The sequence below is a fragment of the Notechis scutatus genome, chromosome 2, assembly GCF_049901735.1.
Source record: "Notechis scutatus isolate UNSWTSFEM ecotype Mainland chromosome 2, rNotScu1.2, whole genome shotgun sequence".
Taxonomy (NCBI): Eukaryota; Metazoa; Chordata; class Lepidosauria; order Squamata; family Elapidae; genus Notechis; species Notechis scutatus.
Window position 1 is genome coordinate 91,172,532 of NC_142010.1, and position 26,464 is coordinate 91,198,995.

At 37.7% G+C, this 26,464-nt stretch overlaps 1 protein-coding gene across 8 annotated transcripts in view; it reads left to right on the plus strand.

The window, feature by feature from the left end:
* The window catches only part of ABLIM3 (actin binding LIM protein family member 3), a 172,859-nt gene that overhangs the window by 112,476 nt on the left and 33,919 nt on the right, over positions 1-26,464 (plus strand). For all 8 annotated transcript variants that reach the window (XM_087955460.1, XM_087955453.1, XM_087955455.1 and 5 more), the window contains exons 4-8: positions 1,381-1,493; positions 7,561-7,687; positions 10,092-10,185; positions 20,905-20,992; positions 25,486-25,544. In XM_087955460.1, the coding sequence (XP_087811586.1) occupies positions 1,381-1,493; positions 7,561-7,687; positions 10,092-10,185; positions 20,905-20,992; positions 25,486-25,544 (481 nt within the window). The remainder of the gene's footprint in view (positions 1-1,380; positions 1,494-7,560; positions 7,688-10,091; positions 10,186-20,904; positions 20,993-25,485; positions 25,545-26,464) is intronic.

The window sequence follows — 26,464 nt, forward strand, 5'->3', positions numbered from 1 at the left end:
AAACAATGGGAATATGGGGGGGGAACAGTGGGAATGCTGCAGGCCTCCATTAGAACTTACACAAGGGGTTGCTAGTGGTGCACAGGTGGCTTATAATGATTTAAGGATAATTTAAACTAAATGGTGACAACCAAATGAACCATGGCTGGCTTTGAAAAACTATGCAGTGTTAAACGCAATTAGTGTTAGGGTGACAGATACTTAGGAAATATCTGTAGGTTAGACTTGGAAATCAAAAGGCTATCTAGCAACAAGAAGCTTTTTTCATATTGTTGCCAAAAAAACCTATATGGATGTGTCCATGAAGTCACTAGCAGTTGAAACTTTACCTCAGTGTTTTAAAAGTAAATAACACTGGACTGAATTCCTGAATTACTGGTTTTTGAAATGTGGATTCATTACTCTCCTTCTCAAGAGATAACCAAGGTTTCTCCTGAGGTTTGCAGAAAATTCTGAATCAAATTGTTTCAAATTCAGAACAAATTCATTTCAGTGCCCCATTTTAGCATATTCTGACTTTTAGTCATCTTGCTTGTTTTGAATATTTTTGGAAGACACTCAAGCTTAAAATGATGCTTTGTCTATCCTTCTCTAAAGTACAAACAAAACTCCTCTTTTATAAAACAAAACAAAATACTAAATCCCAAATTATTAAATTTGGGTTTTAAAAGTCCAGTCTCTAGACTGATGTAGGCGACTCATTTCTTTTGCTCTTGAACATATTTTGGAAACACATGGTTCTTTGTCTTTTTAACTAGGTGTCTTTGTTTTTGTTCTTTTTGAAACTTCCCAACTGGTTCATCTTATGGTAAAAGGAAAAACCTCTCACTTCGTGGTGATTATGAGACTCTTTCCAAGAGATGGTTTAAGCAGATAAACAAATTCAAGGATAGCTCCTGGGCCAATGAGAATTACTTTAAACATTTTTTCTTCATAAACAGGATGGGCAAGTTCTCTGATATCCTCCTTTGGCAACATCATGTCAAAACTGTCATCTTTCATCTGCCATGTCTTTGCTTATGCAGTATTTAAGGTAGTCAACAAATAATTCTGTGGTATGCATCAAACTGCTTTTCTTAACTCAACCAGAATTAACCGAGAGTGAGAATTGTCCAAATATGAGTCATCAAAACCCACAAAAATAACAAAAGACAATTGAGTTGTCAATAAATTTTCCCAAGCAAACAAGCAAGCAGGCCTCCCATATTTCATTTATTTCCAGAAACATTAAATTCCAAATTTCATTAATAGACTCTTGAGAAAATAGAACATATATGAACCATAATAGCTGACTCAATGTAATAATAACTAATGAAATACCATTCATACTGATATTAACCTATGCGTTTCTGACATCTTGCTTATTTTTCCTTGTTTTAGGAAGCCCTTTCCCATTGGAGATAAAGTGACATTTAGCGGCAAAGATTGTGTTTGCCAAACTTGTTCCCATTCACTGATTAGCAACAAACCTATCAAGATTCATGGACCAAGCCGTAAGTCATGTTGATTTTTCTTCTTTACACAGCATCCAAAGGAAGATTAAGGGAAGGAAGTGCTGTAAAGACCATAAAACCCAGAGGTCATTCTAGCAATTTAGAACCATTTATTGCTTCTTTATGCAATTTAGTAGGATTTTTGCCCTCAATTGATTTTATATTTTTATAATTCAACTTTATTTGCTCCATGTACTGTTAAATGTTAAAAGGCACCCAGTGTAAATTATTACAATACTAAATACTAAGACTTTTTGAAAGGACACATCTCAAAGAATTCTTTTTCTGATTCAAGCTATTTGGGATTCTTGGCAAAAAAGGGAAAGTTGAATATCTTATAAATGGTCTTCTTCATCACCATCATCACCAAAATGATTTATTTAAAGTCTACCTCTTATCACTTTGAATTACAAAAAAATCTGAAAATAATTTGCAGTACTCATCCATAGTCATTAAATTTTGGATTAAAACAAAGTAGATGATCATGATGATTTAAAAAAAAAAAATCAAAATAATACACAGATGTGATCATGTGTTTCCATAGCGGCCAAAAGCCACATTTAATTTTTTCTTTTGGCCAGGGAAGGAGGTTCAATTTATTCATGTTTTACATCAATTGTAGCCTTGCACTTTTTATTCTTTTGGTTATGCTGAACTTCTGATCTGACTTCTGATTTCATGATTTGGAAGACTCGAAGGCTAGAACAGAGTCTTGTAATCTTCATCCCTTGGTGAAGTCTTTTGCCTTGAAGGAGTGCCTACAGTTGGCATTGCCCAATTGGACAGCTGCTATTTGTTTCTTCCTTGCTGTCAGACAGAAAACACAATCAGATCAGCTAATTCTACTGTATTCTAAGGTTACATTAACAGAATCCTGCAAGTCTGAAACTCCAATTCTTCTCCCATCTTCTTTACCCTGAGAAAGGCCTCTTTTGAGCCTCTATCCAGCTATGGACTATGCTGTCTCTTATCTGACCAGTCCTAGGCAGCATGACTGGGCTCAGTCATTCCAACATACTATTATACTTGTTGACCTCTACTTGTTGACTGAAGCACCAGTGAATTTATGAAATGTCCACAGCCCAGAAGCTTTTCAGGCCTCTTCCCATTACCTGAAGTTTTTCCATGAAAGTTGTGTGGTGAGAAAAAGAACTCCTTTGTTTTCTCCCTGTTTCAGAATTGTTTCCTCTATGATCACACCCTGAGTGAAGCCTGCCCCTACTCCTCAGATCAACAGAGTGTGGGAGAGAGCTTCCCTGCTTATTGCTTGGTAGATCATGCTGAAATCTGTGGCTAGAAAAGGGCCCAGAAGCAAAAGCTACCTTCAGGTTATACGGTGGGCTTCTATGCCCAACCACGCTAAAAAGCTGTTGCTTACTGAACATACAAACAGGGAAGCCTTGTAAAAGCCTTATAATGAGCAATCTCTGTCGGGCTGCTTACCAGCTGGATGCAATTGCACAGCAAGCTGTGTGATCTCACAGTGGAGGCAATAGATGTTACTGTCTCCTTAGACGCATTGATTACTAAGAGAAGAATGACACAGTATTCCTTGCTACAATCACAAAACAGTGCTTCCCTGTGACAGCTGGCTCTTGGCAGAGCTGTTCGAAGCTGCCAAACAAGAACACAGTGGCCACAATTCAACAGGAGAATTAAGGGTGCGTAAGCCTGTTGATTTAAGCTGCTAATACATGCAGAACTCCCAGCTAGACTGCAGCCTGTTTGGTTCAAGGTAGTAAAAGTCACATTTCTGTCTTTGCTTCTACAGAAACATGAGAATTGTAGTGTAGTTGCATTTGGAAAAGGTAGTTCCTTCTCTGCTCCTAGTTTCAATATTTAAAAGGCTGTCTCAGTGCAGGAAAATCACAAAATCAACAAGAATTCCAGTGTTGGCTCACCCTTTTTCCAGGAAAAAGGGTGGAGATGCTGCATTTCTTTTCCCAGATCAGCTGAGTTGAGCTAAAGAAAAAGCTGTCCAAGTCCAAGGCTTGCTTTGCTTTTAAAGTCTGCGTGAAGATGCAAAAACACAGATGTTCCATCGGGGCCAAAAAGAGAGGGGGGGATGGGTCTTGCAATTTCAGTGGACTACAACGGTTAAAATAACAGAAAGTGGAAATGTGTACTCCAAACACTGAGACCCCTCTCCTCGTTACTTTCTGTGTTTGCCATATCTCCAGATAATTGCCACACTGTTGTCTTTGTGCTGTAGTATTTTGATAAAGGATGCCTCATTAATTCACTTCAGAATAGAGCTGGAAGGAACTTTGGAAGTCTTCTAGTCAAGCCTCCCTGCACAAGCTGGAGACCTGACAGACAATTTCAGACAAATGGTTGTCCAATCCTTCTTAAAAACTTCCAGTGTTGTAGCATTCACAACTTCCGAAGGCAAGCTGTTCCACTGGTTAATTGTCTTGTTAAGTGTCTCCTTAATTCCAGGTTGCTTCTTGATTAGTTTCCATCTATAGTTTCTTGTCTTGCCTTCTGGTGTTTGGGAAAATAAGTTGACCCCCTTAGTTCCCCCTTCCCATTACCATCCATGCTTTATTTCTTGTCTTGCCTTCTGGTGCTTTGGAAAATAATTTGACCCCCTCTTCTTTGTGGCAGCCCCTCAAATACTGGAATGCTGCTATCATGCCACCCTAGTTCTTCTTTTCTCTAATAATCTTCCTTTATTCCTCATGAAATCAACCAATGCCACAGAAGATAATATGAAATGCCATTCTTATCCACCCTTTGGTTCAATGTTTGTCCCTGCAATGAACTTTTTAAAACAATGAAAGTGGCATTTCTTCTTTTAGGTTTAAAATACTTCAGGGTGTCTGCTCATGGATAAGATGATATGGCTCCTTGAATGGGTTTCTGATCATGGTGTCAGAAACACAATGTGCTGGATCTACAAATGCCATTCACAGGATGCTCCTTTAAAACCAATGGGGATTGTGTGGAAAGTCTGAGAGTCTGTGCAGGTGTCCCATGTTAACTAGCATCTGAAGGACATCACTGGAATTCATTTTACTTCAAAATGCTTTTATCTGGTTCTGCTCTAGTGTGATATTACATAGTAAAATCAGGGTGCTATGGAATACTATGCATAGGACAAATAAAATATCATTAAGCTGCTAAGATGCTATGAAGCTAGAAATAGTTTTTCTATAATATAGGATGGGCATATGGATAGATAATGCACACCCTATATTATCCCAAAGTAGATATTGCTTTGTTCTCTTTTTTTCCTTCTATACTTTTGTTCTGTCCAATTTGTCTGGGATTTTTTTTCTAAAAAGTCTGCTTTGTACCCTTTTTTCTTAGTATTTGTCATGTATGCACTTTTTTAGAATATCTGATACAAGAAACCACTCCTGGTTTAATACATTTTGTTTGCACTTCCTTCCTATATATATCATTTGCATTATTTTTGAGTTGCAAAATATGTTATAAAAATTATACTGAGAAGTATAATTATGTTCCTGATAACCTAGAGATTCCCTAGGGATGAATTAGATAGGCTTATGTCAAATTGTGACTGTTTAAGGCGACCCTGTAAACCTACACGAGAGAGAAGAAGGATAACCAGTTCTCAAAGAGGAGAGACCTTGTCATTGCATTCAACCAGAGATAGCCCAGGCTGTTTTTGCAACCAGAAATTCAGAAACAAGCCACAGTGAATAGAGCAGCATAGGACAAATCTGCTGAATCAGCACACAAGGAAAGGCTGATCTCTTCCACCCCTACTCAGTTTCCAGGAAGCCCCTGTTAAGAAGCCCCTGAGGGGGGGAAAAAACCCAACACAAAATCACAATATCTTTTTTGCCTCTCCCTCCCTTGTCCCCTGTGCTTATCCTCCTCATTATCTTTAATACTATCAGGTCACATGAAACCTGCATCTTTCTCTGAAATTCACTCTTCACCTTAGACGTGCAGCTCAGGTTACCCAAAGCCTCCATGGATAATTCATAAGTACGGAGAGCAACACTCAGGATATAATGTGCAAAGAACAGCATCTCCCCAATATTATTATTTTTTTCCTGCATCCACGCCTGCTCTCACTGTATCTCCCTGGGTGCTGTTTGGTGACAACTAGCTGTGACTTCAGTAGGCAAGGCAGGAAGAGAACCTTGTCAGCATGCAAGATTCTAGGATTTAGAGTGTTGCTTTTGCATGGCAAAAGTTCCCTGGAGCTACCCTAAGCAGTGGAATCCACTGACAGGACAAGTGGCAAACCAGGGATTGTGTTGACAGGTGAGCGATGAGAGAGAAGAGTGATCAGAGGAGATTGTCAGTCTACCTTGCATTTATAAACAATCCCTCCAGCACTTAGAGGTGTGTAAGGTAAAAATGCAGCAACAGTCAGAATAGCTTTGGTAACAGCGTATTCCATAGCATGTGAAAAATCTACCAGTGAGATTTTTCACAACTATTCATCACTCCAATGAGCACCCTACATATTAGTGATTCCTTGACAATCTAAGAGATGAGGAGACTGAAAAAGCCAATCATAGCTGGGACAGCCACCCCTTTCAGGCCCATTGGCTTCCTGCTACTGAATTAAACAGCAAAGGAAACATGAAAGGAAGGAAGAAAGATAAATACCTAGGCACACACCAAATCTGACTGTGGTAAAGGTTAGGAAGCAGCTTTTACTATCCTGGCTGAAACCCAAAAATCTTCTGGTCCAGATTTTGTAAAAGAGAGGAAGCCCTCCATAAATATTTAACCCATGTATTCCTCCCCATCCCTACCCCATCATTCTTGATCTTGATTTTGAGCAATTCAGCTTGGTCTAACCATTACACAAGGTGATCTAAAATATCCTTTGGGTACTAATGCTCTGGTATTAGGTCAACATTCACTATAACTGTTCTTTGCTTTCCTTGGCAAAACATGCCAGGTTCTCCTTGAGTCTTGGTTAGATGTTTTGCAGTTTTTAATTTTAATTTTTCTTTTTTGCTAAAGCAAATGGTACACCTGCATTATCCTATCTAAATTGGTTCAAGCAGCAAGATCAAGATGAAAATGACAATCTGTAATTCTCCAGGAGAGGAAAATGCCAATGTGTCAGGTTTTTTTGTGTTAACGTAATTTATACTAGCTAGCAGTCAAACAAGAAAAAACAATTCCATAAAAATGAACTAAAAGAGAAAGTCACTCATTTCCATATAAACTATATGGAATATTTGCATCCTACAATTAGAATTATTTGGAATAATTAAAATTTTAATGTGAAAGAGGTAAATATATTCCATATTGAAACCATTTTATGTATTTATGATTTATTTTATTCAGTTGGTATAGCCACCCATCCTGCCAAGGAAATTGTTCATTAACTTTTTTGTTAATTTTGTTAATTTTTGTTAATTCAGGTGAGATCTGAACAAGAATTTACATGTATAAATAGTTTCCAAGACTCCCAATGTTATGATTCATAATGCGGACATAGTATTGAATATTTTAAGTATTCCACTAGGTTTACACACTCTGATAGCAATACTGCTGATGCTACTGTAAGCAACTGCTCTATAAACAAACTGGTGTTTGGCATTACAGTGATTTATCAACAAATCCAAGAACATATGGAGAGATAAGGTACCCATGAAGAACATTCACACAACTTTCATATATCTGGCTTCTCCAAACTGAACGGTCTCAACCTATGTTGGAATCAGCCTATCAACCTTTTTCTTAACCAGTATGGCCAGTCATGATTGAGGAAGAGGAATCCATTCTATGGATAGCACGATCTTGGTGTGTCTCCAAAGAGAAAACCATGCAACTGTAGAGAAAATTAAGCAAGTGAGGTTCTCCACATTGACTTTAATGCAAAATAAAGGACCTTTCCTACTAGTCATTTTGTTTGTTCCTTCCTGGAGATAGTCCTGTGTATCACAAATCATTTTGAACACTGGGACCCTTTGCTTCATGTCTGTCATTCATGTTATTATTATTTATGGTTCCAGAAGGCACGCTATTTGTAGACACTGTTGTCTTCTATACAGATTTTAAATCTATTTGGGACGTTCCTACTTCTGCTGTGTGGTCAGTTCTCTGTGTTTCTTTTGTTTCTTAGAATGTGCAGGTTGCAAAGAGGAAATCAAGCAAGGTCAGTCCCTCCTGGCTTTAGAAAAACAGTGGCATGTCAGCTGCTTCAAGTGCCAAACCTGTGGAATCATCCTGACTGGAGAATACATTAGCAAGTGCGTGTTTCCACCTCTTCCCTATGCACATTTCAGCTGTATAAGCTAGATGGGTGGGGGATTCCTTCAGAGCTAAGCATCGGATGGTATTCTCAAAGAATTCTGAGACTTTTTCACAACTTTGTATATTAGAAGCAAGCAGAGAGAAAGAAAGCAAAACAAACCTGTACTTTCTCTTTTACCGTACCTTTCTCAGCTAATGCACAGAAGAAGTAAGATGTGGATACCTTCCTAGACCAGAATCTATTAATTTAACATACAAATGGAATGTGTGCATTTTAGGGTACACAATGCATTACCTTCACTTCTGGAGGAAGCAAGAGCCACCTGTGCCTCCTTTTGCCTCACTTGTATGGATTTACTGGAAGGGAATATAGGCAACCTTCTGAGAACCCCTTATTCCATAAGGAGGAGGCTTTTTAATGCGGTTTTCTAGTTTTTGTAAAATCAGTACTCTTTTCAGTTGCTCTGTAAGAATTCAAAAAATGTCTTCAATTTGAACTCTCTGGGCTGAAATTTTGAAAGTCTTCAGGTTACACATGAAGGCTCTAGGATGGTTGCAAGTACCTGAGTTTCTGGAATCATAAACTAGTCTATTTATCTATTTATTTGATTGTTTGCTAATCTAGTCAAGGATTATATAATCCAACCCCCATTAATTCAGGAATTAGTCCCGATTCATTTATTACCCCATCCAACCGTTCTATTTTCTACATCCTCAACAGCACTAGCACATGAATTTATTCTTTGTAAACATTTTTTTATATATAATCCTCATTTACAGTAGTTTTGGTTAGATCATTCATCATAGTAACCTTTCTGACAATGATCTTGCTGTACGTACACATTTCAATGGGTAATCAAATAATAATGGTGCCAAAAAAATCATTCTCTCTGGAGACAGAATGTAGATCAAGTTTTATGCAGGTGTCATTCAACAGAGCACATAAATGCTGCAGAATAAAATGCTTATATCTGCACTATGGAGATGAAAGAGAATTAAATAAATGCTGTTGTAGAATCCTAGGGCCAAATAATATCTGAAGCTGTTTTAACAAAAACAGTGGTTTGTCTAGACTAAATAAAACAGAGGATTTCCTTTTATTGGGGGTAACAACATTATCTATAATTCATTAAAAGATAATTGTTTGTAAAACTGCCATTAGCAATGAAAGTCATTGGACAACTTCTGTTAAAACCCAATTTAAAAGCGGCATTTATGGTGCAATTAATGGTTTTATTATTCTGTCTCAATGATTAATCTGTGAGTACCTTTAGCCCTGGAGCAACTGTGAGCATATTCCACCGAAGGATCCCTTAAAGATGAATGGTTCTGCTCAGAGAGAGGGTGACTTTATGTGCCAGGTAACAGGCAGAAAAACCAGTCCATGGTTGTTCTGACATTCTGCTATTTGAGCTTGGCTTTCCTGAAATAAATATGAACAATTGTGCAGAAAATATGAGACTAGTAGTCGTTGACCTTACAACAGTTCATTTAGGGACCATTTGAAGTTACAATGGCACTGAAAAAAGTGACTTATGACCTTTTTTCACACGTATGTTCGTTGCAGCATCCCCAAAGTCATGTGATCAAAATTCAGCTGCTTGGCAACTGACTCACTTGTATGACTGTTCAGTGTCCTGCTTGTGGGGGGTGTCATGCAACCTTCTGACAAGCAAAGTCAATTCACTTAACAACCCTGTTACTAACTTAACAACTTAACAAATGCAGTAATTCTGTGCCAAGAAAAGTTATAACATGGGGCAAAATTCACTTAACCACTGTCTCACTTAACAACTGAAATTGGGGGGTGGGGCTCAATTGTGGTTGTAAGTCCAGGACTACCTGTATGTGAAACAGCCCATCTCAATTGCATCTTGGTCATGCACCGTATCGTCTCTTCCTTTTGGCTCCTCTGAGCCTTCGCGCTGACTCCAACTTGCATTCAAGGCTCGCCTGTCTCCCAGAATAAACAGAACCATCCTTCCGCCCTCTGACTTTTGTGCTGGTGGGTGTGCTGTCTTTTTGTGACATACACTTACATTTCCTGTGTTATTTCTGAATCAATCTCATCCAACTGAGCGAGCAGTTAGAAAGAAACCCTCAAAGGACTTCCCTCGTGGCCCCATTCCTGTATTCAGACTCAGGGATTTAAGGGCCTGGTGCTATCAGGCAATTGCAGATTGACCTGAAACAAAACCAGCAGATTAGGAGCAAAAACAGATTAGAAGGCTACCGACTGGTCTGGGAAAGTTTTCACAATGGCTTCGCTTTAGTATGAATGGTGGTCCAGCATCCAAGCGTGATGAACTCCATATAACATTTGTGCTTAGGGTGGGAGGAATGGCCAAGTTTCGTTGTTTCTTCCCTCTTTGAAATCTCTCTCCTGCTCTCTTCCCACAGGGATGGTGTTCCATACTGTGAATCGGACTATCATGCCCAATTTGGTATTAAGTGCGAGACCTGCAACCGGTATATTAGTGGCAGAGTGCTAGAGGTGAGTCCAATGCAAAGAGATGTCTTTATTAGAACATAGAATAACAGAGTTGGAAGGAACCTTAGAGGAAATCTAGTCCAACCCCCTGCTCGAGCAGGAGAGTCTATTCCAAATATTAGCCTCTACCTAGGCTTGATTTCACCATTTCCTGATTGTGAGGCCAGAGCTCCACCTCTAGGCCGCTGCACTGACCTTACGACAGGAGTTACGTAAACAGGAAACAGCCAAGCAGTTCTCTCTAGTCAAAAGAGATCGTGCTCTTTTTCCCTAACTGAACCAATCTGAAATAATGTCATGCCTAGCATGCTTCTTTACATAGCTTGGATAACTATGGGTTGAGCTCACAAACTGCTATTTGCCTCAAAGTGTTAGGATTTTTCCTCCTCCTGGTATTTTTATTAGAGGTTTGGATAAAGGACTAGCTCCGGATAAATTGAAGAATCTGTACCGCAAGAGGAAAATAAGCTGTGGGACAAATATATGGGGAAACATAAATATTGCTGGATTTATTGTTGGTGCACCAAAATCGAGCATGGCTGTGTCAGCACTATAGAAGAAGAGAACATTCATGCTTATTGGAATCTTATTGCTTTCGTTAAATCTTACCTACCTGCATTTGGGTTTTTTTCTTTTCTTTTGTTTCATTTCAAGCCCTCACGTGTCAAAGAAAAATATTTTAAAATCCTATGAGGACAGATCATTTGCTAAATAATGAAGAATGTTGACACTAGTTCCATTCCATTCAGAACATCTGCCAGTAAATCTGTCACCTCATTTTGCAGAAGGAACTTCCATATTTAATTATGCATAATTGTGAATAATATGTCTTTCTCTCTGTTCTGAATTTCCCAGTATTAAAATTATTTCGTTGACCCTTGCTGCAAGTATGAAGTGGGAAGAAAAAAAAAATCCCATTCTTTCTTCACTCCGTGCACCTATCCTATAAATCTTCAGTCCTACTGCCATTACAGCAATCCTCCAGTTATGACAGCAATTGTGATGGAGATTGCCACTGCTAAGTGATTCGATCATAAAGTGTGATGTCACACGATCACCTCACACAGTGACCCCAATCACAAGAGTTGTAATCTCATCATGATCTCCGGACCATGCCGATTGTTAAGCAAAAATGGCTAGGGGTTCAAGACAAGGAGTGCAGGAGGTTGAGGATGCCACAGATGGGCTCTAGGGAATGCAGATGGGAACTGGGAGAAATGGGCAGACAGGTGATGTCAGTGGTAGATGCTGGGACTACAAGGATGGGCTGGCAAGGCTATGGGCAGGTGCTGGGGAATCCCGTCAGCCTGGTATGTGTTATGTGTGGGCAGTGGAGCTGCTGCTGCATGTGGGCACCTGATATGGAATGTAAGAGAGTGCTGTGGAGTGCAGGCAGCCGATGGTGACTACAGAGTAGGAGGTCCTAGGGATCTCTAGTAGGTTTTTTTGAGAATCCTCAACTTGCAACCTTCCCTATGGTCTGACTTAACTTTGCAGCAAGGATCAAAGTCTTGAGAAACTATCAGGGAGTTGCAAATTGCAATGACATGACTGTGGCTCCCGAAACATAATAAATGTGAAACAGGTACCCAAGTACCTAGGTTATAGTCACATGGCCATGAAGACACTGCAATAGCCATAACTTTGCAGACCAATTATAAGTCCTCCACATTCAGTACCTTCATAATTTGACTGTCATAACTGTCATTGAATCAGTAATTGCAAGTTGAGGATTACCCATATTAGCAACTCCCCCCTCCTCCTATTTAAATAAAAAAAAAATCCTCCTCTTCCTATTTAAAAAAAAAACAATGTCAAGATTTTGTAACTTCCTTTAATGGGAGAATTCATACAGTCCGAAGACTTCTTCAGTTATGCAGCTTTAAGCATTTTGGTAAAGTATTTTTTTTCCTCTGGCTGCAGTAAGTGTCAGTGACACCTTTCTATTCAGATGCTCCCTCAATCCATTTACCTGGAAGAATGTTTTGTAGCTAAATTCCACCCTGCTCCTCCCTGTGGTTTTGGCAACAAATTCAGTACACCTGCTATCTGTTTCATATAAGTCACCTGAACTAAGGAACCATAACGGTAGAAGGCGTTGACTGCAAAAGGGCACTTTGAACCAGTCAATGGAATTTATAGAATTAGGTAATAAGTGTACATTCTTCCTGGGCCTAATTCATCCTTGCTCAGATGAGTAAAAAGGAAGGCTCAGCTAAAAACTGAAAGTCATCTGGAGGGCCCAAAACTGCAGAAGTTTGATCTAACTAAATAGAGTAAAGCAAAAGGGTGGCTTACCACTTAATGAATGAAACAGTAATAAAAAAAAAAATCAAAATCAGATCTGGCAGAATTGCAGCGTGTATACCAACATAATATATTAGGAATGAAATAAGTGAACCAGGCATACTTTAATGTAATGAGATAATTAAATAAAAGTCATTAATTACAAAGAAGGGAAAATGTTACCATTTGTATCAGGAGAGATTCCAATCTATATTAATTTAAATAGAACTTCCAAATAATCCATTCTCTTCTCTCCACCGTCATTGCTTCCCTAATAATAAACCGCAACAGAAGTTTAAATGAATTAAAATGTTGTTTTCAGTATTAATTATAGAAAATCACTTGTCATTGCTGCATATCTTTTTCAACAGTTCCTCTTGTAATTTATTTTCCTACTAACGCATGCAGCTAAAATTAATTTCTGCAGTCGTTAACATGGAGCTCTGATTCAGAGGCAGAACTGGTTTTCAGTACTATATATCTAATTCCTGGAATAATAAAAAGTCCTCTGAGCATGAACTAATAATTGAGCTTAACAAAAAGTTTCACTGCAGCCAATCTAAGTTTATTTATTAGTAAAGGAACAGGAAAAGGACTAGTATCTCAGGTTGGCTTGGGGCCTGGCAGTGCTCTGTTCAAATATTTAAAATTGAGAAGAAAGAAGTCCTGACACTGAGCAAGAAATGATCATTTCCTTGTTCGAGGTGCTTACCCATTTTGTGCCATTTTCCCCTCCTCTGATTCTGAATTAACTATTTACTTTGGATTTAACTAACACTCATCCAGAGATAAATTGGTGTGAACTTGCCAAGCATCTTGCCATCTAATTTAGCACATACACCAAAAAAAGTTCTGGAAACTCATTGCATGGGGGGGGGGAGCCAGGTGTTTAGGCTTAAATGTTGCTTGTTGGCAGTAATTTGATCATGCTTTCATTTTCCACCTTTCTGTCCAAGACAGTCAAACCAAAATAATTTGGAGCAGGTTTTAAAAATAATTCTGCCAAGTGATTGCATTCAGAAAGGTGCTACTGCTCTTGAGTTGCATTAAGACTTCCAACTTCCTGAAAATTGCATCAGCTTAAGACAGAAATGTGCTGAAAGGTTTTCTGGAACAGAAAGTAGATAAAAGGACAACTGGGTAGCACTTTTAATTCAAAAGGATTTTCACTCCATGATGGGTAACACTCCATGGTGGATTTTCACTGCATGATGGCTAACAGTTTTTCACAGGAATGGGAAAAGCTAATGAAATTGTCTTTAAGATAAATCTTGGAAAGAAATTGTTACACATGGATTGTCATTTCTATACATTACTGAGTACCAGGTTTAACTCATTGACAGATCTTTGTTGAACTATATGCTGGCCTTTGAAATTCCAAGACCTTGGTCAAATAAAACTACAAAAATCATCATGATAGGAGTAACTGCAGATAGGTCTGCAGGTAGCCTGCAACTTGGTTATGAAATCAGGAGTTATGTTTGATATGTTAGACAGGAAAATCTACAAAGGCCATGGAGCAAAATAAGACCTATCTTTGGAGACATTCAGGACTGAATTATTTTACAGTCTCTTCCAGAAGTCTGACAGACTACAAGCTCAACCTCTTGGGATTTTTCTTGATTGTGCTAGTGGAAGCATTCAATCTCTAAGCCTGATTATATCATGATTATAAATCAAACTGGATGGCAAGATACTATAGAATTTGATACCTACTGAGTGCCAAGACTCCTGATTTCCCTCAAGATAGGCAGCTGCTATTTTCAGTTCTCAATGAAATAGGGTATGAAAGCCTTCTATTTCAGCCATAATCAGCCTTCATGTGTTTAAGCCTCTGGCTGTCCCAGATGGCTTTAAGCTGTGTAGCCAGCATAGAAGATTAATGAATCTTAAAGGATGACACACCCCTCCCACTTTGAATTATAATTAGCAGTCTGTCTTCACTGTTGGCAACATCAGACTCATACAATGGCCTGTAATTTCCATCAGTGTAAAATAAACAAGATTGCTTGTGGTTTGTTCTAGTGGGTAGTTGCATCCCCTTCATGATCAAACTACCTACTATGGTGGACCTTTAGGGGGTGATTAAAACCAAACCAAAATGTAACCACTTATGATACTTTGCCAGGTAGCTGAGTGGTTAAGCTGCCAACGTAACTGCTCAGAGTCGCCGGCTGTTGGGCAGCACATACATTTAATAAATGATGGTGGGTTGCACAGATGTTTAGTCTATATTTGGCATCTTGGTCCACCTATCAAATCCTTCTGAAGGATAAGATTTTGTTGTTTAATACTGTTAAAAGAACTGCTGCACGATATAAACTTTTGCAAGAAAAGCTGCCCTTTGCAATTGACTAATGGTGATTTTCTCAATGCTGATGTTGTTCAGTATCAGATAGTGCTTCAGATGTTTATTATTGGTTACAGTATTGCTGAATTACAAGCTCACAAAAGGTAAACTGAATGCTATGTGTAAAATAGCTGTATTATGAAGTTTATTTGGTCTCTCATGGAAGGCTTTAACTGGCTGCAATTGTATAAAATGAAAAACATTCAGTATTGATTCTGTGCATGTTCATCTAAAGATAGACACTGATTCAATGGATTTACATTTTAATACTATATACTGCTGCCTGTTACACTCATATATTCTCTATATCATCAGCATTGTCTACCAATCAAAAGGCAGAAATATTTTCTGATCTCATAATATATAAAGCTGGATTGCCGACATATTTAGTTGCAGGACCTCCTTTTGAGAAGGCCATGTTGGTGCATTGGGTGAACTAGCCATTTTTATTGGCTTACATCATTTGCTTTTGAAAATATTCATTCACACAATGTGTGTCTCACTACAGCTATTCCATGGTGAGGAAAACACATTTTGTATCTGAGACAAAAAATAGTTTAAATGAAAAGACCTATGTCTCTCTTAATGCTCAAGACTTATAAATTGGAAAGACTAAAAACTAAAAGGAACTATATTTCCTGGTAAATTACAGTATATGCATCCACTATACTTATAACAATGTAAAGCCATCGTTACAGCAAGGCCAACTGTAGCCTATATTTTTGTGGCTAAATAAAGATTCTTTTCAGAGATGGAAATAGATCTGCCAGGCATCTATTTTTATCTTTATTGAGATATGGATGGTAGCAATGAGGGTTCTTCCACAATTTAATTCAGATTGAGCCACATCTGTTCTTCAACGTTAGGGTTCCCATGATCAGAAAATAAAGTGGCAAATGGAGAGCTTAGTCTTCTGCCTTCAAGGAGAAGTGCAACAATGCTTTGACACACTAAACAATGGCAAAGAGAAAACATAAAAATGTGGATGCTATTGCACTGGTAAAGTGAGGACTTCTGTTTTCATAGGAAGACTAGAAACTTGATACTTGAGCCATTGAATTATTACCTATATCCAGTAGCTCATAGAATCAGGCTGTAACTCCCATAGGACATGTTCATATTTTTTTCTGTGGATACCTCCTAGCCAGCTTCTTTGAGACAACTGTGTTCAACAGCAACAGTCTATGAGATTAGATAATATGGCCAAATCTAGCAATGGCCAAATCTAGCAGTGGCTCAGCTAGTAAAATCTCATACATCTCAGTGGAGTTTTGGAAGATGCAGGAATTAGAAAGAAACACGTCTCGCTGAAGACATGGAAATATTTATGAAGAGGGGGAGAGAGAGAGAGGTTTGTTGCTTTCAGCTGCAAGTGTTTCAATGATTCATTCACTCCATTTGCATGATCATCATTGATTTCCAAATTTCCACCCTTTCAAACTATAAAACTGTGAGGCAGAGACATCAGATAATCCAGCTGCCTGAAATGCTTTGCTTGGTTGGTTTTTGAACAGCTCAGCCTTTTTTTTCTTTCTTTTTTTTAATAAGTTGAATGAATCTTACATTATGGACAAATTGACTGTAGAGAATGCCTAGAATAAAAAAAAATAGGCCAGCATTTCTGGACAATGGGAAATGCAGGAAGAGGTTTTTGTCTGATCCATAAAAAGTTGTTTGCTTTGGGCATAAGTGGGGATAAGGCAGGACAATGCACACCTGCAGAATGACAAAGAAATCTATCACAGCATAGCAGTAATCAGAAAAAATAATAACCACAAAGTATAGGTACTTTGTGACTATAAATCATATCTCAGTCTTCAGAAATGTATTGCCAAAATTCATTCTCCAAATTATCCAGGTAAGACTGGCAAAAATTCATTCTCTGTTATTAGTTTAAACAATGAAGCCTGCTGGACAATTTGTTTGACACAATGAAAGGGAACTCCTGATGATAAAGTTACTTGTGGTTGCTACCACCCCTTGTCTTCTCAAAAGCATAGTGAAATAAATGCCATGTCACATTATTTCATGCAGGGTTTCTCCACCACTATTCCAGTTCATTGCCCCACACATTCAAAAGGAGTGGAAGCTATGAATGAGATTGTGTATTTTAGAAGGAATTAGAAAGATATCTGTCTTCACAAGTGTCCCTTTTCATTTGTGGAAAGATTGGGATTAGAATTGGATGAGTTCATTGTTTTTGTTCTGTATCCACATCTGTCTAAGTTTGCATTCCAAAGCTGGTTTCCCAGTAGCCTTGCTTCTCCTTCTTTTTCAGTGCAGTTCTTGATGTTGGGGATATGTCTGGAAGATTAAAATACATTTGAGTACCTGATTGCTAATTAATAGTTTATATCTCTTTTTAGCCATTATTATTTTGTTTTTGACATCTTTGTTGGCTTATAGTATTCTAGAAGAATCACACTATTTGAGGTGGACAGTCCTACAAGTGCTTTTAATTCATTAATTAAATTGGACTCCTACATAGATCTTGTTACTGAACTTCCCTCCAGACAGCACTTTCCCAGAGAATTGTCAGTCAGAATCAGAAAAAAAGTAATTTCTTTAATAATTTACATTACATTGGCTATTTCCCCACCCCACTCCAGCAACTGGATCACTCTTTATTTGCTAATATTGCTCATTTAGAACAGCAAATATCAGCGTAAGAACTGTCCAAGTCCCTGAACTTATGGATATTGCAATATGTCATGCATCCAAACTACTAGCATCAAGTATATGTAAGAAATTTGCTCATTCAAATACGATTTGCTGTTTAGTTCATAATCATATTCTGTCAATGCACACCTTTTATTTTATGAGTAAAACTGAATAAACTATGATTTCTCAGCTTGTACATGAGGAAAGCTGGGGCCTTACTTGAATGATCACTAATTTGAACTAGCAGTAAAGTAGTAAATTCTTGCATAAAACAAAATTGCAAGAGAGCAAAGCAGCATCAGTAAGAACTGTCTGGGTTAATGAGATTCATGGCTGAATGGCAATAACCACAATCTTTTTCAAATTGCAAAATTGGGGATAACCTTTTGATGGGAAGCATTTATTGCCTTTCAGAAAAATCCCAGGGGGTGGAATCCCAATGACTTTGATATTATTGGCATATGGTCATAAGAGAGATCAGGAAAGAGATTGCTGTTCCTGTCAATGGAGATTCTCAGTCATCCCGCCCATGGTTGTCCCAAAGGTGCTTTTTTTTCCCCCCCAAAAAAGGCAACTGGACTTTCTTGTTGTTCTTTGAAGGCAATTCACTTCTCACCCAAGAAGTTCTTCAGCTCTGAGCTGAAGAAGCTTCTTGGATGAGAAGTGAAATATCTTCAAAGAAAAAACAAAGTCCAGTTGCCTTTAAAAAAAAAAAGAAGAAGAATTTCGGGGACAGATTGCTATACCGTAGAGGCAAATCTAGATGTGGGTCACTGGCCTGAAACAGAAGGCTAGTGTTCATAGGCTGATGACCAAAATATTATTACAAGGCAGCAAACTTTGATTCATGCTTTTGGCTAGCCATATTATGACTGAACTGACAAGAATAGTGAGCTATTGCTGACAATCTAACTAAGAATTCTGCAGATGTGAAACTCAACCCTTTCTTGAAACAATTATTCAAGTCGATTCTGGCCTTAACTTAAAAGTTCAGTCTCTAATTAAAGGCCATGACTGTCTTTTTCTTCCTGGTACTCTTTAATAATCTGTTATTCTTTCATTATCATCATCATCAATGCAACTATCACCACCATTATTATTCTCCTGTAAAAGCCCCTTTAGGATTAGTTCTTTGCATGTAGTAATGGTGAGGGCAACAAGTTAAACCAGTGGCTGCAACTGAGCTCTGGTGCTCAGAAAGCATGTCTGTAATTGAAATCCAAAATTCCTTTTGAAAGGAAACAAGATACCAATTAAACCTATTATCTTTGTTAAAGAGCAGGGAGAACACCCTTGATGCATTGCAAGTGGGCGAAATAATAGGCTGTTATTTCTAATCTTGGAGTATCAGAGTCACTGAAGGCAGCAGAAAAAGTTGCCTTCTTAGAGGAATGTCTCAAGAGACAAAGAGGACTGGACACTTAATGAGAATACTTCCTTTGTATTCTTAACTCAATGGCAGATCTTTCCACTACCCTGAAACAATGACAGTTTACTTAGTGACAGCTTGTAAACAGGCCTGTCAAACTATTCCAGGGATGGCTTACATTTTCAATATCTCTCTGGACTTGATCATGCTGTTACTCTGGCCAGTTCTAGCAAAGTCATTAGGTAGAAATAAGTGGGAAACTGGTAGAAAATAATGGTTCCTTTAATCAAAGTGACAGCATTGGGCACTTGGCCTCTCCCTACAACAGTGTTGATACCAGGGTGGCTCCACTAAGCTGTCACTCATTGTAATCCTTGGGTGGCTCCACTGATTTCAAAGCCATCTGCACTGATAAAAGCTTGAAATACAACTTTAGGGTTTCCACGACTATTCTGATGCAGTGTGACATGGCTGTAAAAGAAAAAGAAATGTCCTGGAGTATACTTTCCAAATGATGGGAAGCAATAGTTCCACTTAATTCTGCTTCAGATAGGCCCATCTTGAATACTGTGTCTAGTTTTGAGCATTGTGCTTTAAAAAATTAGAAAATTTTCTGAAAAAGCAAAAAAAAGGACTAGAAGCTAAATCCTATGAAAGGAGGTTGAAAAAACTGATTGTTTTTAGCACTGAGAAAAAAACAATTGAAGAGGAATGAAGTAGGTCTCTTGAAAGGATAATACGTAGAAGAAAGTCAAAACCTCTTCTTCCTTATTCCAGAGTGAAGGACACAGAATTATGAATTTAATTTACAGCACATTCCAACTGGATGTTAATTCATTTGGATATTTCCAGCAGGAACAGGTGTTTCACAGTGGATCTGTCTCAAATTGAAATGGCTCATTAAAATGTTATGATCATCAGCAATATTTGGTAATAGCTGAGAAAAGTTTTTTATTAATTAAAATATTTTTTCAAACAACATAAAAATATGATGACAAAAACAATCCTTCCTAGGAAAGAATTATGCAGATAAGGAAATATCAAAATAATATAACTCAAAATCCCTCTATTTTCCAATGTTACAATCCCAATGCTATGGCAATGTTTTCTTTTTGCAGAAAATGTTCTATTGTGTTCTGTTATGATGATTGCAGGCTTCAGGTAATCTTAAAAATCATATTACAAAATGAAACAGGCAATAAATCTATTGAAAGGGAATCAGGGGGAAATAAGAAAGTGAAATATTTATGAATGCATATAGCTGATGTTGTTCTAGAAGCATAATAAAATGTAACATTAAGTCTTGCACAGAACAATACACTTAGATTACTACAGGATTCTAATCTCAAATTGCTTTAATATCTCTGAATTTTCCTGCAACAAAGCACATAGTGGGAATCTGGATGAAATTATAAGAGAAGATGGTAGAAAATTGGAAGCCTAAAAATTAAAAGCGAATTTCAGGGGTATCATGTTATATAGTTACTTCAGTGTTTATACTTTAGAACAAATCAAGCCAATAAGCCCAATGGATCCATTAAAATATTTTTAAAATGTTTTAAAATGAAAGATATAGAAAATGCAAAATATTAGTGTTATAATTTACAGGAAATTCAAAACCATATGGCATAGTCTATTGTGGAGAAGATAAATTTAGCACAATAATGCAACCACTGAAATCATTTAAACTTTCTTAAAAATAAGAGGAGGCATGTAAATAATTAGGTAGTATCATATAATTATAAGTGGTACATCTCCTTGATTTGAAACCGTATTTATCGCAAGATTACCATGATGTTTTATGAAAAACTAATAGCAAACTTTAATGTATGGTTGGAATATAAAGTCATAAGACTTTTAGGCAAAAATCTATATTAAATTTATCCAATCAATCATGTGCAATGGAAAATATGACATAAATTACAGTATTATTGCCAAATTTTGATTCATCTAAATCAAAGAAACATCGCTTTTCTTAGACAGTCATGTGCTTGGCTAGAACACTGGCATGTGGATATTTTGTTCAACAACTCTTTGTTCTTACTTATTTCTGTAGGCAGGAGGGAAGCACTACCATCCCACTTGTGCCAGATGTGTACGATGTCACCAGATGTTCACAGAAGGGGAAGAAATGTACCTCACAGGTAGGAACATCTATTGGAGGCAAAAGATCTCATCAAGAATTAAAAAGTCTGCCTCTAATCCATGAGGGGCAAATTTAATACTCGTCCTTGCAACTTAAACATGATATGAACATTTTTTAAGAGCCATGCTAGGCCTCACTGAAGAACATTCAGTTTTTCATTGTGATAGACTCAGGTTTTATTCGAGAGAAATTGATTAATCTTCTCTAAACATTACATGAAACTGGAATTTCTATTATCAATCCCATTTCAAGGAGAACATTCTGAAATCTTCAAACAGAAGGCATTTGACTGAATTTAAGACAATATTTTACTTTTCTGATTGCAACATTCTGATTGTATTCACATGTTCATGAAATATCTAGTTGCAATAAAAAATGAGTGACTAGATCTTAATATAAGGTTAGGATGTTCTCCTCCCCGTTCATCTATTTTCAGCTTAGAGAGGGAGTCTCATAGACAGTTGTTCGGTGTTTGACATTGTGAGTCACTAATTACCCTTTGTATATCAACATTAATTGTTGGGCTGGGTTTTTATCCCCCACCCTCACACTCCAGGAACTGTTGCCCTAGTTGCTGTCAGGTTTCTGTGTGGGATGGCAATTAACAATTGGTTTGTTTTAGAGGAGTGGAGGCATTATTAATGCCTCCTTGGCTGATCAACTAGTAGGAAGCCTGCCACAGTGATGGGCATGAATTTTCCAAACTATTGCACTTTCCCCAATACTGCTTATGAGAGCAGTGCTGCATGATCTTCAAGGACATCTAAAATTGAGGATCCTGTGAGAAGATGGAAAGTGGTGGGGATGGTGGAGAAGCTAGAGATGTATTCTTCTCCTTATGAGACTGGGGTGATTCCATGGATAATAAAAGATAAACAAATTGCTTGCAAAAACATCTCCCCATTTTGCTCCCTAGCCATCTAAATGGAACTTTACAGCAAATGTCAGGTATGGTGATCTTATATTGCTGTAATTTAAGTCAATTAAATTTAGAAACCTCCATGTTCAAAGAAGCCATATTCATTCAGTCTTCTATCTTAGAACAAACAAGAAGAGCAAAGGTAATCAGAGTAACCTTGGAACACATGTACTGTCTAAAAGAAATAAAGTCATAGCAAGAGAAGCAACAGGAAGGGACCAAGATGGAAGGTTTCTAATAAAGAATCATTAGGACACTTGAGAACTGGTTCTAATGTTGAATGGATATCATTTTTGGGTTCTTCTACATAGTCACTGATGTTACTTTCCAAGCCAGTATTTGCCATCCTCAAAATGCTCACTACTTCCCATGAGATGGCCAGTGGCCAGTGGTAGAAAAATAAGTTCTTGTAGAATTCCCTCCATCTTCCTCCAATGTTCCTTGTTACCTCCTTGTGTTTACCTTCCCAAACAACAATCTGGTCTTTAAAAAACACAGTGAAAGGATGCCAAGGTGGCTTGATCTTAGCAGGGAGAAAGAGAACTGGGGAAACAGGAGGTAAAAGTTTTAAAACGTTACTACCTTTGGAAAACCACCTGCTGGACAGCTTCAGGGTTTACAGGTTTCTCCCAGTGGAGTCTCCTGCATCGCAGCTGAATCAGATTCAGTAACTAAATCGGTTACTCACCTCGTCAACAGAAGGCCGATGGCATTATGGGAACACAACATATGTGATCCTGATCATGGGTTGAACACAAGCCATTTTTATTTATTTATTTATTTATTTGATTTGCCAATTGTTTACAAGATAATAAGTATAAGTGTATACATAGTTGTGAATACATGAAATGGGTACATATAAGAAAAATAAAAGAAGAATAAGAGAAACAATAGGACAGGGACGGTAGGCACATTGGTGCGCTTATGCACGCCCCCTACAGACCTCTTAGGAAAGGGGTGAGGTCAATAGTAGACAGTCTAAGGTTAAAGTTTTTGGGGTTTGGGGAAGAAACTACAGAGTCGGGTAGAGTATTCCAGACATTGACCACTCTATTGCTGAAGTCGTATTTCCTGCAATCAAGTTTGGTGCGGTTAACTTTGAGTTTGTATCTATTGTGTGCTCTTGTGTTGTTATGGTTGAAGCTGAAGTATTCATTGACAGGTAGGACATTGCAATGTATGATTTTATATACCATGCTTAAATCAGACCGAAGACGGCGTAATTCAAGGTTTTCTAGTTCTAGAATTTCAAGTCTGGTGGCATAAGGTATTCTACAACGAGTAGAGGAGTGGAGAACTCTTCTTGTGAAATATTTCTGGACTTTCTCAATTGTGCTAATATCAGATACGTAATGTGGGTTCCAGACTGATGAACTGTATTTGAGTATTGGTCTAGCAATAGGTGGAGGTGCCTTCTGTCCCATTCAGGGGGAATTGGCAGACTGTCCAGCAAAATTATTTTCATCTTTTGCAATCCAAAACACACTTTTCAGGCTGTAAAAATGGGAGCTGGCTTTTCTCTTCTTTTTTTGTCCTGTCTCAAGCAATTCATTCGACTTAAGAGTCTCTGAAAAATTATCCAGGAGGATGGAAAATGTCTCTGAACACAGAGAAGCTGATCTAATTCAAACTGCATAGAGATCTTTGTATCCATAAGATGAATAAGAAACAAAAAAGGAGAATGGTTGTGATGCTACAATGACCTCTATTATCATGCAACCAATTTTGAAATTTAATACACTAAAAATATTCCTAGGAAGATATCTGGACACAATCTTGAAATATGTGATGTGATAATATACTGTAGTATCTGCATTATATTTCTTTCTAGAATCCTTCAAGTGCATGTGATAATACAAGTCAATCATCATCATTATCTTTTAATGACCCCATAATCCCTTGGAAGGTGGAGTCTGGGAAAGTGAATGGAGCTGAGTAATTATTGGCCAGATGCCCTTCCTGTCACCAATGTGGAGTTATATTCAGCAGATATATTCCCATCGTGCCCAGAGAGAGAAATATTTGCCTCTACCTAGGATCTAACTAGGACCTCTAGGCCACCACACCACTCTGATAGTACAAGTCAAAATCACCCATAAATCAAGACTAGGGAACACCATCCCTAAGTCTGAAAGCCTTCTCTCTCTTATGTAGCTCAGAAATGCAAGGGAGGCTAGAAAATGGGCACCATTAGATTGACTATTATTCATTACATACATACATCAAAGACACAATATGAATAAGAAATGGAAAAATATATGGATGCACAATATATGTAAATAAATATTCTGCCAACAAAACCAAAATGGTTTATCACGCTGTATTTTTTTACATGGTATTGTCTATTCTTCTCAAAGCTAGCTCTTACATAAATCATTGTTACTAGACCACCTTAAGGGCATTTTTATTTATTTATTTTGCTTACCCATATTAGATCTTTGATTCATTCTTCTGTCTCTTAACATACCTGATTCTTCTCTGTTGTTCCAGCTTTTTGTTCTCATTTCCAACAGGCAATATGGCCGGTTTGGGAAATATCCAGGAGTAAAGACTGATTCAAAGTTTATCTAAACAATTGGTGCCCGGCTGTATTTATATTACAGCCTTCCATCAACTTTTCTCAGTCAGTCAGACCTAGAAAGATGTGATAAGCCCAGAGCTGTGAGGGAGAGACAAGAAGTACAATTAAGTTCCAGTGGAAGAGAATATATCTTATCTGGCTACTGTAGTTAGGTAAGAAAACATCTATAAGCAAACAACCAAGCTCAGAGACCACCAAGAATTCCACTATCAAATTAAGCTGCACACCTCCAACAAAGATAGTATTTTGTATGAGGTCATTAATTCATAGTCTCCTCTAAATGGCCATCCTTGGTTATTTTATACACCAATAAGGGAACAGTAGCTGTGAACAGTATCAAAAATTCAGTATTTTGTTCATTTCTACCAATTACTGAGACCTAAAACTCTCAAAGCATTTGACAGTATTTATTTGTTTGCTTAATGCTACATTGGCAATGAATGCTCCTAGTTTCTCCACATTCCCCATAGAATGTCAACTAGCATAAAGCCGAGAGACCAGCCTTCATTCTTCTTTTGCATTCTAAACAGAGAGACTTGCCTTATTAGCTTTCCCATTTTACCCAATAGTACTGATTTTTACAGCTTGGCAGGATGGAAAACCATTTTATGCTCCCCCATTGGTCAGCTGGAAGGGGTTATTTGCATTCTGAACTGGGCTATGTTGAAAACAACTCTGGGTCACTTTGAAATTTTCTTTAATGGTCTGGGGAATTAAAATGATGACAGTGGGCAAAGGACCAAGTTTTCCTAGTGCCTGTTTGCAATTCAAAAATAGTCCAATGCAATCAAATCTTTGGAACAAAAATACCCGTGGTGTTATCAGCTGACAAAAATCAAGGGATCTTCTTGCAAAAAAAGGAGCACCTGCTTATAAAAGAAATATTAAAAGATTTTGATGGTATTTTTTCTTTATGATCTTAGGTGATGTTGGGTAGGGTAGACATGCAGATGGGCAGCTTGTAGTTCTGACACCTCTTCCTCCTTTGCAGGTTCAGAAGTATGGCATCCTATCTGCAAACAAGCAGCAAGAGCAGAAAAGAAGCTAAAGGTAAAATAAAATTGGGGAAGAGTAGTTAGTCAAATTTTACTTGTGGATGCTGGTATTAGCTAAGAAGGGTACACTGCAAGTTAGCCAAATGATTTATTTAGATAAATGTGAATAGAAATAGATCTGAATTTTAGGATCTGAACTCTTGTGTGCACGATGAATAAGATAAAAATGATATCTTTTCAGTTATAGTCAAGGGATCTAAACCATAACTATGTTCTTGATACCTGTTCCTGAAATTTATATATTCTGACTGTCTTTACCAGATTCTGTTGTAAATTGATAATATGAAACCAAGATTCTCATACCTCTGCATTTGCTTGGTATATGTTCATTGTCTACCTGAAATGCACAGCTTCAAATCTAGGTGTAACACCAGTGTAGCTATGGTAACCTCATTTTTGGTCTAAGCTGCAAATTTTATACATAATATTGTACAGCTGCCATCTTTCTATCCAGGCCCATACAATAGAATTGTTTTGTGTAGCCAATCTAGCCAGTTATCAAGGAGAATGGGAGACAATTTCCTGGGAGACTCAGGACAAAACTATACATTACAGAAGATGTTTCAGTTTCATACACAAAATTCCTCACTCTACAAGTAGTCCTCGACTTACAACAGTTTGTAAGTGACCAGACTCTTTAATGACCGTTCAAAGTTACAATGGCACTGAAAAATGTGACTTATTATCATTTTTCATACTTATGACCTTGGCAGCATCCCCATGACCATGTGATCACAATTTAGATGCTTTATTCATATTTATGACCTTTGCTGTGTCCCAGGTCACGTGATCCCCTTTTGACAAGCAAAGTCAATAGGGAAGCCAGATTCACTTAACAACCAGGTTACTAACTTATCAACTGCAGCGATTCACCTAACTGTGGCAACAAGAGTCATAGAATGGGGCAAAACTCAC